This window comes from Ctenocephalides felis, unplaced genomic scaffold (genome assembly GCF_003426905.1).
Source record: "Ctenocephalides felis isolate EL2017-DRISC unplaced genomic scaffold, ASM342690v1 CF-g0.4_SCAFFOLD_01886, whole genome shotgun sequence".
Classification (NCBI taxonomy): domain Eukaryota; kingdom Metazoa; phylum Arthropoda; class Insecta; order Siphonaptera; family Pulicidae; genus Ctenocephalides; species Ctenocephalides felis.
The window spans coordinates 17,978,526-17,992,596 of record NW_020538040.1 but is presented as its reverse complement, the minus strand read 5'-3'; the positions used below and the strand labels follow the sequence as shown (position 1 = coordinate 17,992,596).

Genomic DNA, 14,071 nt, shown 5'->3' with positions numbered 1-14,071 from the left:
AAATATATGGAGGATAGATATTGTAAATATGAGATATTTTTATAAACAGTGAAATGATTTCTGATATATGATACGGAATACGTATATTTAAAATCGAAACAACTGAAATCTAAAATTCGGTATATAGAGTATAGGTTTAAAAATGTTCTAGTTTTTGGGGAATCATTTCGATATGGTAGAAAATAAATATGTATATATATAATTCCTATTTCAATACATTATCGCTTCACCAGACAGCGTAAACCACCAAAAATGTTCAAAATTTGGGGTCTAAAAGTGTTAATAAACATTTTATAATTTTGTACGAAATAAATTTTTAATAGCCCAGTCATTTGAGCTTAAATTAGGTAAGAATCTCGGAATTCTAAATACCCAGCTGTAAGTCTGTAAATTCTTGTATATTGACATATATTAAAAGTTGTCTTAAAACCTACATATAGTACGTACACCCTATCATAACAGTCTCCCTTACATAAAAATTGGTCAACCCATTTTTTCAAAAATTTATTTGAGAAGTTGGGAACTGAGTTAATTTTCGACAAAGGACAATTGCAAAGAATTTCTTTGCAATCAATTTAGAAGAATCTTGGTTTATTAAAAAATAAAAAATTCAAAAACTTCTATACCGATTCACAAAATACGTTAAAAATATATTTGAAATTCAGTTTCTAACTAAAGTTGTATTGAGTTTAAATTTTTAAATTCCAACTAAATTTTTTATCAAAACGTAGACTAGTTTAAATTATTATATTTAAAAGAGCAAAGTTAAAATTCACTTAAGAGCAATAGGAATAATGAAGAGATATGACTTGAAAAACTGTAAGAGAACACGTATGCAGAACTGGAATGATTCATAAACAGTTTTAAAAATATTTAGCGAATAAAAAAATATAATACGACTATTTTCTTTATTTATTTTAATTTTTCATTTTATTTTAACCTTGTCTCTAATTTAAGTATTTATTCTTTCTCTATTCGATAACATAATTCAAGGCAATGAAAAATATTGAGAACTCTTCCCCAAAACTAAGCACTTTTTAAAACGTGGGGTGCGAAACACATATCACCTCACAATGATATACGATTTCGAAAGGAATATTTTTTCGACATAAAAATTTATTGTTTTCGCATTTTGCACATCTGAATGTGCTTCTGATAAAATATTGCTTTTTGAAATTCTCGACAACACCTCGACAAAATCATTCCGATCCTTTGAAAAAACAAAATATATGTAACAAAAATATATGAAACAGAAAAGTAAAAATTTTGAAGAAAAAGAAACATTTGTAAAGCATAAAATCATCACAATTATTAATGATGTTATTAATAATTATTGACAGTTGTAATCGACTTAGGTATTGAGATTTCAAAATTATGACGATAAAACTTTCACAACTTTTCGTAGGCCTATAATATTCTAAGGAATGTTTGTTCAGAGTAGACCACTAACTATCATTACGCATATATTCATTAAAATCGCAAAAAAAAATACAAAGAAAAGACCCGTAAAAAAACAATTTTTCTTGTAACTCTGAAGAAACGGCTCAGCCAATCGTCGCGCAAAGTTAACCTTGGATAGTAGTTTTGGAAAAAACGTCGACGAAGGGTCAAATTTTGGTTTGTATGTAAACCACGCACATACTTTTCACAAATTTTCGTGTCAAACGACACATAATTATATAAAACGTCGAGAAAACATAAAATTAGCAAATTGGATTTTCTGGCAGAAACCAACTTCTTCGGCATTTAAAAAAAATCAATTGAATAAAATGTAATAAATATATAATATCAACATCAATAAAGTATTTTGTGTCAAACCATTTAGAATGACTTGAAAAATCGAGATAACACAAAACTAGCAAATCGGATTATCTGGCGAAAACAAACTTCTGCGGTATTAAAAAAAACTTCAAATTTTAATTGAATAAAATATATTATATATATTGTATTAATATCAATAAAGTATTTGGTGTCAAACGACTCAGAATGACATGGAATGTCGAAAAAATTAAATTAGCAAATCAGATTTTCTGGCAAAAACAAACTTCTACGGTATGCTAAAAACTAGAATAAATTTTAATTGAATAAAATGTATTAATATCAATAAAGTATATGGTGTCAAACGACTCAGAATGACTTGAAACATCGAGATAGCACATAACTAGCAAATCGGATTATCTGGCAAATACACACTTCTTCTGTATTTAAAAAGAAATTGATTGAATTGTATTAAATATATTTTATTGTTTAATCTTATTAAAGTATTTGGTGTCAAACTATTCAGAATGACATGGAATGTCGAAAAAACAAAGTTAGCAAATCGGATTTTCTGGCAAAAACAAACTAATTCTGTATTTAAAAAGAAATTGATTAAAATGTATTAAATATATTGTATTAACGTTATTAAAAGTATTTGGAGTCACACGATTCAGAATGACTTGAAACGTCAAAAAACAAACAAAATTAGCAAATCGGATTTCCTGGCGAAAACAAACTACTCAGGGATGTTAAAAAAACATTAAATTTTAATCGAATAAAATGTATTAAATATATTGCATAAATAATAATATTAATAAATAATTTTCTATTAATAATAAAAACATTAAAAAAAAATATAAAAAAGTCAAATTTGGTTCGCATGCACACACACTCGTACACACACACACACCTCTACTCAATGCACCTACGTTTTCTAATTTTGGTGGCAAACGGTTCAGAATGACTTGAAAAGTCGGAAGATTAAAATTAATGAAGTATTTTTTACTAATAATACAAAAATGATATGATAAAAAACTTAAAAAAAAAAATTAACCATATGTTCCATCTATCAGAAATGAGAATGAGAATCGTTGCTATGGTAACTATATTGACCAAAACAAAAACCTCTTACAACATGAATAGATAAATATACATGTGTCAAACACTACACTTGAATATAAAATTATTAAAATAAATGTCTTAAAAACAAACAAAATTATAATAAATTTCTCTACGGAACGCAAAAAAAAGTAGAAGCCAACATAAAAAAGGATAACTCAACAGGTAAGTAATGCCATGAGAATATTTCACAAAGAATTGAATTGAATGTTTTCATAAATATTTTTTTACTTAATATTTCACAATTATTTCACCAGCCTCATCATGTCTGAACTATCCAAAATGGGCATCTACTTCGATGAAGTGAACACATTAAGAGTCCTAGAACCCCAAATAGCAAATCAAACCAACGACCTTAGTGATGAATGCCAGATCTACGTTGAAAAAATATCTTCTTTCTACAACATAGCAAATGACTTCGTGAGCACCATAGAGACTTTAGCAGAAGCCGTCGAAAAAGAAAAAATGAAAGCAATTGGGGCCAGAAATCTTTTGCAATCAATGTCAAAACAAAGGGAAAATGAACAACAGCAGTTGCAAAGTCAGATTCTTGAAAAAGCTATGGAGCTGGATAGATTGAAAGTTGAATACCATGCCTGGCAAGGAGTAGAACTAGAAAGACAGGAAACTTTGGATCATCTGCTGCAAAATAAATAAAGAGGGTAAAGGACTTATTAGATGTGTATATAAAATTATTATGTTTCTTTGTAAATGTATGTAAAATTAAATTTAAATATATCAAACTCATTGGAGATAGAAGTCAATAAGGCTTAAGTATCAATACAACAAATTGTTTATTGTATATCGAATGCTAACATATCAATACTTAGTCGAAAGAGGTCATAAAGCCACATCGTAAACATAAACTGATGTCTCATCGATAGACCAAGTTAGATGTTAAAATTTTACATATGGTGAATAAACAAATTTGAAGACCAATATGCTGTTTATACTATTATATTAATTAATATATACACTATAATATTAATATATACACATAGTTAGAAACCAAAATTTTATTTCAATATTAAAATGTAGTGAATGAAATAAACAAGACTTCTAAAGTGGTACAATTTTTTTTTACATCACTTTGAAAATTTCCAATACATTTAATGAAAATTATCAAAACAATTGAAAAGTTACATATGATCACAAAAACTGTAGCTCTAAAAGCCATTTTTATTTATTTTAATATTAAAGTAAAATTTGGTTTATAACTATTCATATATAAATATTAATTAGTGCTTCTAATTTTCTGCATTTTGTTGAATTATTTGTATGCACTGAAGATGGATTAAATCAAAACTCGAATCTTATGCTATTCTAATGAAAACATCCTTCTTCATTAAATTCATTTTAATATTGTGAATGGATGTCTGAAAACATTTCACAATCTGAAAAATCTTACAATTTATATGTATATATGTGTGTACATATGTAGGAAAAATAAGCTCTTAACATATCGTCCAACATTATATATCGATATACCTGCCTATTCATACTCTACGTATAGTAGCATTTCAAAAGTACTCTTATATATTTTCGAAATAAAACTTTCAGACAACCGTTACAGAATCTTATATCATGTATAAGAATTTTGAAATTTAGCTAGTCACATTTTAATATGTACTGCTGATGGTTTCAAATCTGTTGATTCCTAACTAAAAAAATATTAGAAAATAGCCATTACATATTTCCAAAATAAAACTTCAAAAAATACTCAAAGCCAAGAGCAAACTCAAAATTCCTAAATTATATTTTGGAGTAAACAAACATCATAACAATATTGCTCATAAAAGTAGATAGGGAGAATATTGCATAGGTAAGAAAAAAATATATTTTAAGGACTAGATGATAATGACCCCAAATTTAAAGGATCGATCACCAATTTATATATAGCTCTTAATATATCGTCCAACATAACATATCGATATATCTGCCTATTCATCATCTACAAATAAAGATCTTAGGTCGTTCTATCTTAATATATTTTCCAACATAATGTACTGCTGATAATTTCAAATCTGTAGATCCAACAATTAAAAATATCAGAAAATAACCATCACAAAATTACCCATTTGAATTACTCAAAGCCAATAGCAAATTTAAAATAATGAACAAGCTAACAATCATAGATAAACAAGTATAAGCTAACAACATATTTTATCTCTCATAAAAGTAAATACCAGATAAATTACAGTACATGTAGACAGAATTTTATAATAAAGACTAGATGATAAATAAATAAATAAATAAATAAATTTATTTATCATTTAGTCTGTATTATAAAGTACTGTCTACTTGTGCATGACTAGTATAGATGATAATGACCCCAAATTTATTGCATCAATTTATCCTAAATAAGTAACTCCTTTTATTTTCCTAATTTGGTATATAATGATCCTAGTGCCTAGTACCTTTTGTGCTTCTATGTCTGATTTTGAAAATAAGCAAATAAATTGCATGAAGTATATATTTTGTAATTTTATATGAATGCATGTACTTTATATTTATACTAAGTATATATTTATTTATTATATTTAAGTATATATTTGATCTTTTCGAAGTATAAATACAAACCCATTCATTGATTGGAATAACATTGGAACTATCCGTCTAGAATTCAATGCATACTTTCAATAGAACGAATAATATTTGGAGTTGGATTAATACACTGCGATAGAATACTATTGTGAGCTTTAGTATTTATCGATTACCTATACCTATTAAATATACCTGAAAATATCTGTATCATTTACAGTAGTTGAAAGTAAGATTGCATTACATTGCAAGTGGTAATCATAAAGATACCAGATTGGATTGGATTTCTATATACACTCCATTATAATACTATTGTATCAAGTACTTATTGATTACTTATGAATATACCTGAAAAAATCTGTATAGTGTACAGTACTGGAGAGTAAGATTGCATTGCAAAGCAAGTGGTAATCATAAAGATACCATAAATTTATAATCGAGTTGGATTTATATACACACTGTGATAAAATACTATTGTGAGCTTTATTACTTATCGATTACCTGACAATGTCTATATCGTATACAGTTGTGGAGAGTAAGATTGCATTACAATGCAAGTGGTAATACCAGATGTTTATAATCGGGAGGGATTTGCTAAATATACCTGACAATATTGTACCTTTTGGAATACCATGATATGGTTTTAATCGAATATTCTACAAGAACTAATGTGATATCTTTGTAGATACATAAATTTTCTGATATATTTTAAAGAGTGACTGTTTAAATGAGCAAATTCAATTATGATTAAAATATCCATATTTAAATAGTTACTCTATCATAAATTATATATATATATATATATATATATATATATATATTTAAGACCCTTGTATATAAAATTGTTCATAAATATTTGAATCGTAATCAAAAAATCAGTTCCCATTACGATTATTTATATAACCTTGCAGAGCTTATATTGATATTATATATTAATTTTATTGATATGATGTTAATTTTATAACTTTAATTAATGCCATATTATGCCTTACTGATTATTTAGAATACTATTATAAAATCTGATTATTTAGAATTGTATTATGAGTGACTGATAATTAAATTATAGTGACATTAAACAAAAAATATTTTTACTATTGTAAAAGTTAATTATGAATATATATATATCTGTATTGTGTAAAGTAGTGGAGAGTAAGATTGCATTACAATGCAAGTGGTAATCATAAAGATACCAGAAGTTTACAATCGGGTTGGCTTTATAAACACACTGCGTTACAATACTATTGCAAGCTTCAATACTTTGCAAATACCTGTAAATATACCTGACAATATCTGTATCGTGTACTGTAGTGGTTAGTAAGATTGCATTACAATGCAAGTGGTAATCATAAAGATACCAGAAGTAGGGTAGTATTTATATACACAAAGCGTTTGAATAATATTGTGAGCTTCAGTACTTATCGATTACCTGTAAATATAGCTGACAATATCTGTGTACAGTTGTGGAGAGTGAGATTACATTAAAATGCAAGTTGTAATCATAAAGATACCAGAAGATACCAGAAGTTATAATCGGTTGCATTCACAGACACATTGCCCACACTATTGTGAGCTTTAGAAGCTATGGCTTACTTGTAAACATACCTAACAATATCTGTATCTTAAACATTGCAAGTGGTAATAATAAATGTACCATAAACTTATAATCGGGTTAGATTCATAGACACATTGTGCAAGAATACTTTTGTAAGCTTCACTACTTATCGATTATCTGTAAACATATGTGACAATATCTGTATCTTATACAGTAGTGTAAAGTAATATTGCATTACAATGCAAGTGGTAATCATAAAGATACCATAAGTTTATAATCAGGTTGCATTCACAGACACATTGCCCGAGAATACTATTGTGAGCTTTAGAACCTATCGATTACCTGTAAATATACCTGACAACATCTGTATTGTGCAAAATTGTGTAGTATAAGAGTATAAGCACCATTTTTCAACATATATAAAGATAAATATGAGAAATACAGCTAAGTAAACGCAGAGAAGTCTGTCACACCTGTTGAAGGCATATTTATATTAAAATATAACAGTTATTACAATTTTACCTGATGTTTGACATCTTTGCCGTCATCCAGGGTAGCCGCTTGAATATTCAATGAAAGGACACAAGAGTCTTTCGAATTCCACACAAATAGTGTGTCATCCATACACTCTATGATATTTTGAGGATCGGTCACATTTTCCGGAAGACACTTCTCAATAACTTTGAAAATCTCTTTCTCACTCAGCCCCAAACAGTCAGTTACCCTATTTTTAATCATAGTGTCTCTTGTATGATAATAATAAAAAAACGTTGTTATTATTCACCGGTGAAAACTTCTTTGCTCAAAACATAACCTAACTTTTGTCTGGCGTTTGCATGGCGAGTGCAAGAATCAAAACAAAGCGCGCGAAGGAAGTGTGGCGGATTGCCGATAGATGGAACACTCGTAGGTGTGAAACCTTGCTAACTTAGTTTATTCTTCGGGGCACTGCTAGTGTAACTGCCTAAAAAAGGTGATTTTTGGGAATTTATATTAAAAAAAATACTTTATGATTTCGAAATTTTAAGAATATATTTACACATGTTTTAAGAATACATAGTAAAATTTTTGAAGAAAAAAATTAAATATTTTTTAAGTTATCGTCGATCTCAAAAAGGCCCTTCACTGCTGCAGTGATTCCGGCCTTCTACGTGGATAAAATTTAAAATTTAAAAATTCTCATTAAACTAGATAATATTGTCTGTAAAATGAACTACGATAAAAAAAAATAATCAAAAATTGACAAAATGGCGGCGTTTTTTTAAAAAAGTCGAATTTTACCCAAAATTTTGGTCGTTTTTGGACTGCCAAAATTCGATTTTTGATCCGATCAAAAAATCGATAGTTTATTTTACGGAGAACTATATATAGAACATTTTAAAAAAAATTGATAGTGATCGGATCATTTGTTTTTGAGTAATCGCTGCAGCAAATTCGGAAAATGCTGTTTCGAGAAAAACGCGTTTAAAGATAAAATGACCATTATACTATATACTATATATATACTCTTTAAATGGCTGTAACTCAAAAAAGATATCTATTTAAGATATCGATTTAAAATTTTGGTATGTTATTTTTAAAGGTATAACCTATCGAAATATGGAAAAATTGAAAATTCAATTTTTTGAAAATTTTACACTAGTTGTGCCTCTTATATATGTGTTGGTAAAAATAACTGCGCGAATTTCAAAAATTAATAAGCCATTCAATGATATTAAATTAAGCCTCAATTTTGTTAGTTTTGCGAGACAATTACCCAATACATTTTTTTTAATTTACAGAAAACTGCATTTTTTGTTTTCCAGTTGGTAATCATACTGATTACTTTTCGGCAAAGATCGGTCCAGATAGGCCTGATTTTATTTTTGCATTTAATCGTTGACATTTTTTATTAACTATTTTTATGTGTAGAACTTCATTATTTAGAACAAGGACTTTAGCAAAATCGTTTAATTATAATTAATATACAAGTGAAAGTGTATTTATTATCAATAGAAATTAGTTTAATTAATTTTATTATAATTATTTTTTATTATTTGACGATTCCAATATGGCTACTCGGCAGGCAGTTATCCTTCCGAAAGTTTGATAAAAAAAATTACTCTGGTTGTAATTACCATTTTGCCTGAAAGCAAGTTGCATTAAATTATCCCCATACGTGTTTTACAATTCAAGCTTTACATTTTATTTTATGAAATTTCGCACGTGTACACAACCATTTTTTGAACATGTAGAAATTATTTTGTTGCAAAAATTAAAGAAAAAACTTATTTCGAAAATTTTGATGAAATATAAATTTTGAAAAAGAAATATTTTTGAAAATTTTGATAAAACGATATATTTTTGAAAATTTAAAAAATGTATGTATTTTTTAGTATATTTTTCTAACTTTTTCTAGAAAAATATATCTATAAAATATATTCAATTTCAATTTTTTGTTTGACAAAAAATATATATTTAAAAGCAAACCTCTGACACGAATGTTTTTTTTTACAAGTACAAATCTTTTACACGATCGACTCATTGATCCACTCATTGAACTGCACGTGCTGCGTAACTTCGATCAGTTCTCATAATGCAATACGATTGAATACATACAATACAGGAGAGCATTATGTGCTCCTTTAATTCTTCGTTTATTGATATATATTAGTACAATATTCTCTACACAATTTTAGTGTTCAATAAATTTTACATAATTATTCTTTTATGTGTTTTTCCTGGTTTGATTACTGAATGATGACATCAAGTGTCGAAGTATTTAATGGAATAAATAATTTTTCTATTTAATCTTTTTTTTAATTCGACGATTGGCTGCAAAAAATGTTTCAAATATGTAGTAACGTCGACAAAACTATCTCTAAAATTTATAACAAAAATGTATATTTAAAAAAACAAATTAAAATTATTCGATATATAGGAAAAAAATATGATGTAGGGTAGGGTGGGGCGCAAAGATCCAATTTGACTTTGAGCAATTATATTGTGAAAACCAATATAATAATAATCAATTATATCTCAACAACTAACACATATCAAACAAACAACTATCTGACTATGTTCAGTAAAACTCCGAGCTAATTCATCATAGTAGTTTTTTGCTGTTTTTCAAAAATTTGTCATCTGGTTCTTTTTACCCCATAGGCAGAGTAAAATGCAACGGCCAAGGAGCACAAGGTCCATTATCATATGTTTAAATTTGAAGATATTTTACGAAATAATAGCTACATTATTCAACCAATTCAAAATATAAATGTCACGGGTACATTTTATAGAGATAACACTGTATATAACCTGGTATTTCGATCTGGTATTTCGTCAGAAACATTTATCAGCAGACTTGGAACAATCATTTGATTTATCTTCCGTAAAATTGCTATTTTTTAACTTAATTTACTCTTTCGCCAGAATAAAGTTCAGTTGTTACTTTTTTCCCCACCCACACGTAGGCTTTTATAGAGTATATATAGAAAATCTGTTGAATATAACTTAAAGATAACAATCCATCTTATAAAACAATTAAATAACGTATACTTAAAAATTATATTAAGGTTTCGTAAACAAAACAACAGTACTCAAAACCAAAAAAAACAACAACAAAAGAAAATATTTTTGTTATGGATTGCCGTTAATCTCCTGTTAGCGGCGTCGTATGAAGGTAATGGCTGGTTTTATATCTTCTCCCCTCTACTTTCAAATATTGTTAAAAATTTTATTACTTTACTGGTTTTTGAGATGTCGGTGGTGGACTTTTATGTCCCGCTCTACCTTACATGAACTACCTGAATATTACTATGCTTAAATTGCAAGTGATGTGTCGTGCTCTAAAAACCAAAAAATTCTCGTGAAGCACCAGTATGAAGTAGAAAAATTCTAACAATAATACATAATAATAATATATTCAAATGACGCTCCTAATTCAAATCACGCGACGCCATTTTGATGGCGATTCACAGAAAATTAGAATTCCACTTCTTCCTAAATGTCTACTTACCCACTTACCCATTACGAACGCGCCCGCTTTTTATACGATTAGTTTTTTCATATTAATTTGAAAATCTGGCATGATCATTCTAATTAAGGGATGCGCATAGCCAGAAGAAAAATGTCCTCTGATGTTTGATAAAGGCAGATAACGTATGGAGATAGGTTAATTATTTTTTACGCATCACATGTTACGAGCGGTGATAATGGAAATATTTTATTTCTAATGACTTTACGGCAAAAATTCACGTGCGTTTAAGTAATAGTGGTTAGGGCATTGGGGTACCAATGAGGGGTACCAATCAACACAAACATGTCCAGTAAATAAGCAAAAGCGCACTGATAAAATCTATAATTAGGTATTTGATATTCGTATGTATTATTTTTCTGTTACTTTCTAATATTTAAGGATGTTCATGTAGATGAAATTTATTTTCATATTAAGCTTTATTATTATATTATTAACTTCCCGTAGGATAAGTTATAGTAATCGCAAAACAACGAAAATAAAATTGCTATATGTCTTTACGTTTCAGAGGTTTCTGAACATCTTGGCATACCTTACAGAAAAAAATGAATGTATGTGTCTGTGTGGGTGTATGTGTGAGGATACAACCGATTAGATTAGATAATTCAAAAAACATTGATTCCTATTGATAAGGAGACGTGCTGATTAGTTTTTAGGAAAGGCAGGTCCAGCCGTCCAAAGATACGGGGAAAAAAGTGCTAAAAATGATATATGAATTTTTGAGAGAACGAAGCGTTCCGATTTGTATGATCTAAAAAACATTTTATTCGTATTGACGAAATAAACAACTAGCGGTTTCGGAGATCCAAACAAAAAAAAAGAAAAAAAGTTTGCCATTTGGCGGACAAAAATAATCATTACACATATATGCACATCAAATTATTACACATTTTATAGATATTTTAATAATAAGAACAAATTTTGTTTACTTCCTTTGGGTCCGTACCAATGCTTATCCGCTAGACTGCGACGCAGCGCTCACGCGTTTGAACGCAGCTAACGTTGCGTAAAAAACAGTTCATAATTTTTCAAATATAAAAGTATAAAAAAATTCAAATATTTCACAAAAAAAAATCTCAAAAATCTATTCTTTTCTAAGTTCTAAAAAAGTGATTTGTTTTTTAACCCTTTCGACTCGGCTGCCGCGGCAAAATTCATATAAATCTTGGAATTCGCGAGTAGAAAGAGTTAAATTTAATTTTTGGTTTGGAAAGTTCAAGCAATTGCACTAGTTAATCTTATATTCAAAGACGTTTTAACAATGGAGTAGAAAATACTTGGTACGTGCCACTTGTGCCCCTTTTTTTGAATCAGCTATAATTTTCACTTTTTTTCGAATCAGCAAGTTAGCTGAGAAAAAAATACAATAAATTGTAATTTGAACATTTGTCTACGTGGAAATAAAATCAAATTATACTAGAAAAAAGCAAGTGGTACAACATCCACACCCCCAGGACGGTTGTGACAGGCATAAAAATATGTTAAAAACTATATCTATAAACACCAAAATAGTTTATAACGACTTTTATTGTCAGAAATATGTAACACAACAAAACATAATCATTTAAACAAAGCATATCAATACAATTTAACAAAACAAAATTTTTTAAAGAATTTTTTTTTCTTGTACTGTACTTTCATATTTTGTCTTAGTTAGATTTTTCTTCATTTTTTTAATCTTTGCCCAAAAAGACAAGAAGTGCATGGAACATAAAACAAAAATAATTACTGGTTATGAACTACAAATGTTCAACTTACAGCAAAATAACGAACAACGTGATCAATATAAAAGTCGTACAAAAAGGCTTAGTTTTGATTCTTCAGAACGGTCCATAGATCGTGTTAATGTTGGGCGCTAACACAATGCAATAATGCAAACTTGTTCGAACAAACATACTTTATCTTTCTTTATTTGGACCCTCTCTCATAATCAGTAGTTTAGTTGTTATGGCGACGTGCCCTGACACAACTTATAATATAGTTGTTTCTTTTCATATTATATAATATAGTTGTTTCTGATAGAGGTATGCAAATTTAAAAAATCAATATAATTGAATATATCTAACTAAGTTAGTGTATTTTTTGCAAAAAATTTAATAAAAAATCCAGGTGTGTTTTTATAAAAAGTAAGTTACTCTGTGCAACTTATTAAATATGTAGATACTTAAATAATAGGGTAAGATATCTCCTAGGTAAACTAAAAATAATATTCGGGCAAACTAAACATTGCCTACAAATATAATTGCTAATTTGTTTCGATAAATTAAGGAATAACGAAATATTAGTGATACAACTACTGGTTATAAGCTATTTCATTGTACCTAATCATCAGTCAAATGTCCAGAATTCCCCATTCTCGGAACGTATCTACCTAATTCCAACACGTGCAAACCACAAAGTACAAATTTGCACGTAACCAGAAAGCACATCCCCTAAAATCAAGAAACGTCGACGAACATATCTCAAGTAAGACAATGCGAGCCATCTTAACAGTTAGCGCATATTAAGATACGCGCCACCGCCGTGTTTTAGTTCTCCCAAAAGTTATGATTACTTTAATACCTTCCTTATACCCTCGCAAATATACATTTGCTGGAAGTAACTAGAGAGCTAGCAAGGAAATTGATACACACACAAATTTCAGATGCCGTTGGATATTTCACACTTCGATCTAATGCTAGTTTATCTTCCAATGAAATTATTTGTTGGCAAGCTAAATCAAATTTTAAGATTATAGTAGTGCTATTGAATTTGTTTGTGCCAGGCATAAAAAATTTAACTTTACTAGTTTGCTGTTCATTTCTGTGTCAGGAACCTAGTTAGTATTGTAATCTACAAGGTGTAACTGTGAATTTCCTTGTTTTTCTGTTGTTGAGTTCAAATATTTTGTGATCTAGCTTAACTGCTAATTTTTCCAAATGAATCCACCTGTTTCTGAAGATATTTGATTTGTTTTTTTACTGTTTGTTGTTGTATAATTTGATAGCTGTAGTGATTTCATTAAATTTTCATTCTCATTAGGCGAATCTTTTAACTGCTCCTTCAATCTTCTTATAGTTTTTTGAAGTATTATTTCTTGGCCTTTACTT

At 28.5% G+C, this 14,071-nt stretch overlaps 1 protein-coding gene across 1 annotated transcript; it reads left to right on the top strand.

The window, feature by feature from the left end:
• The first annotated feature begins 2,898 nt into the window (after positions 1-2,898).
• On the top strand, positions 2,899-3,611 carry LOC113377527 (intraflagellar transport protein 20 homolog). Its single transcript, XM_026617878.1, has 2 exons — positions 2,899-3,042; positions 3,135-3,611. The coding sequence occupies exon 2, from the start codon at positions 3,142-3,144 to the stop codon at positions 3,532-3,534; it is 393 nt and encodes a 130-aa protein (XP_026473663.1). The 5' UTR covers positions 2,899-3,042; positions 3,135-3,141; the 3' UTR covers positions 3,535-3,611.
• The last annotated feature ends 10,460 nt before the right edge of the window (positions 3,612-14,071 follow it).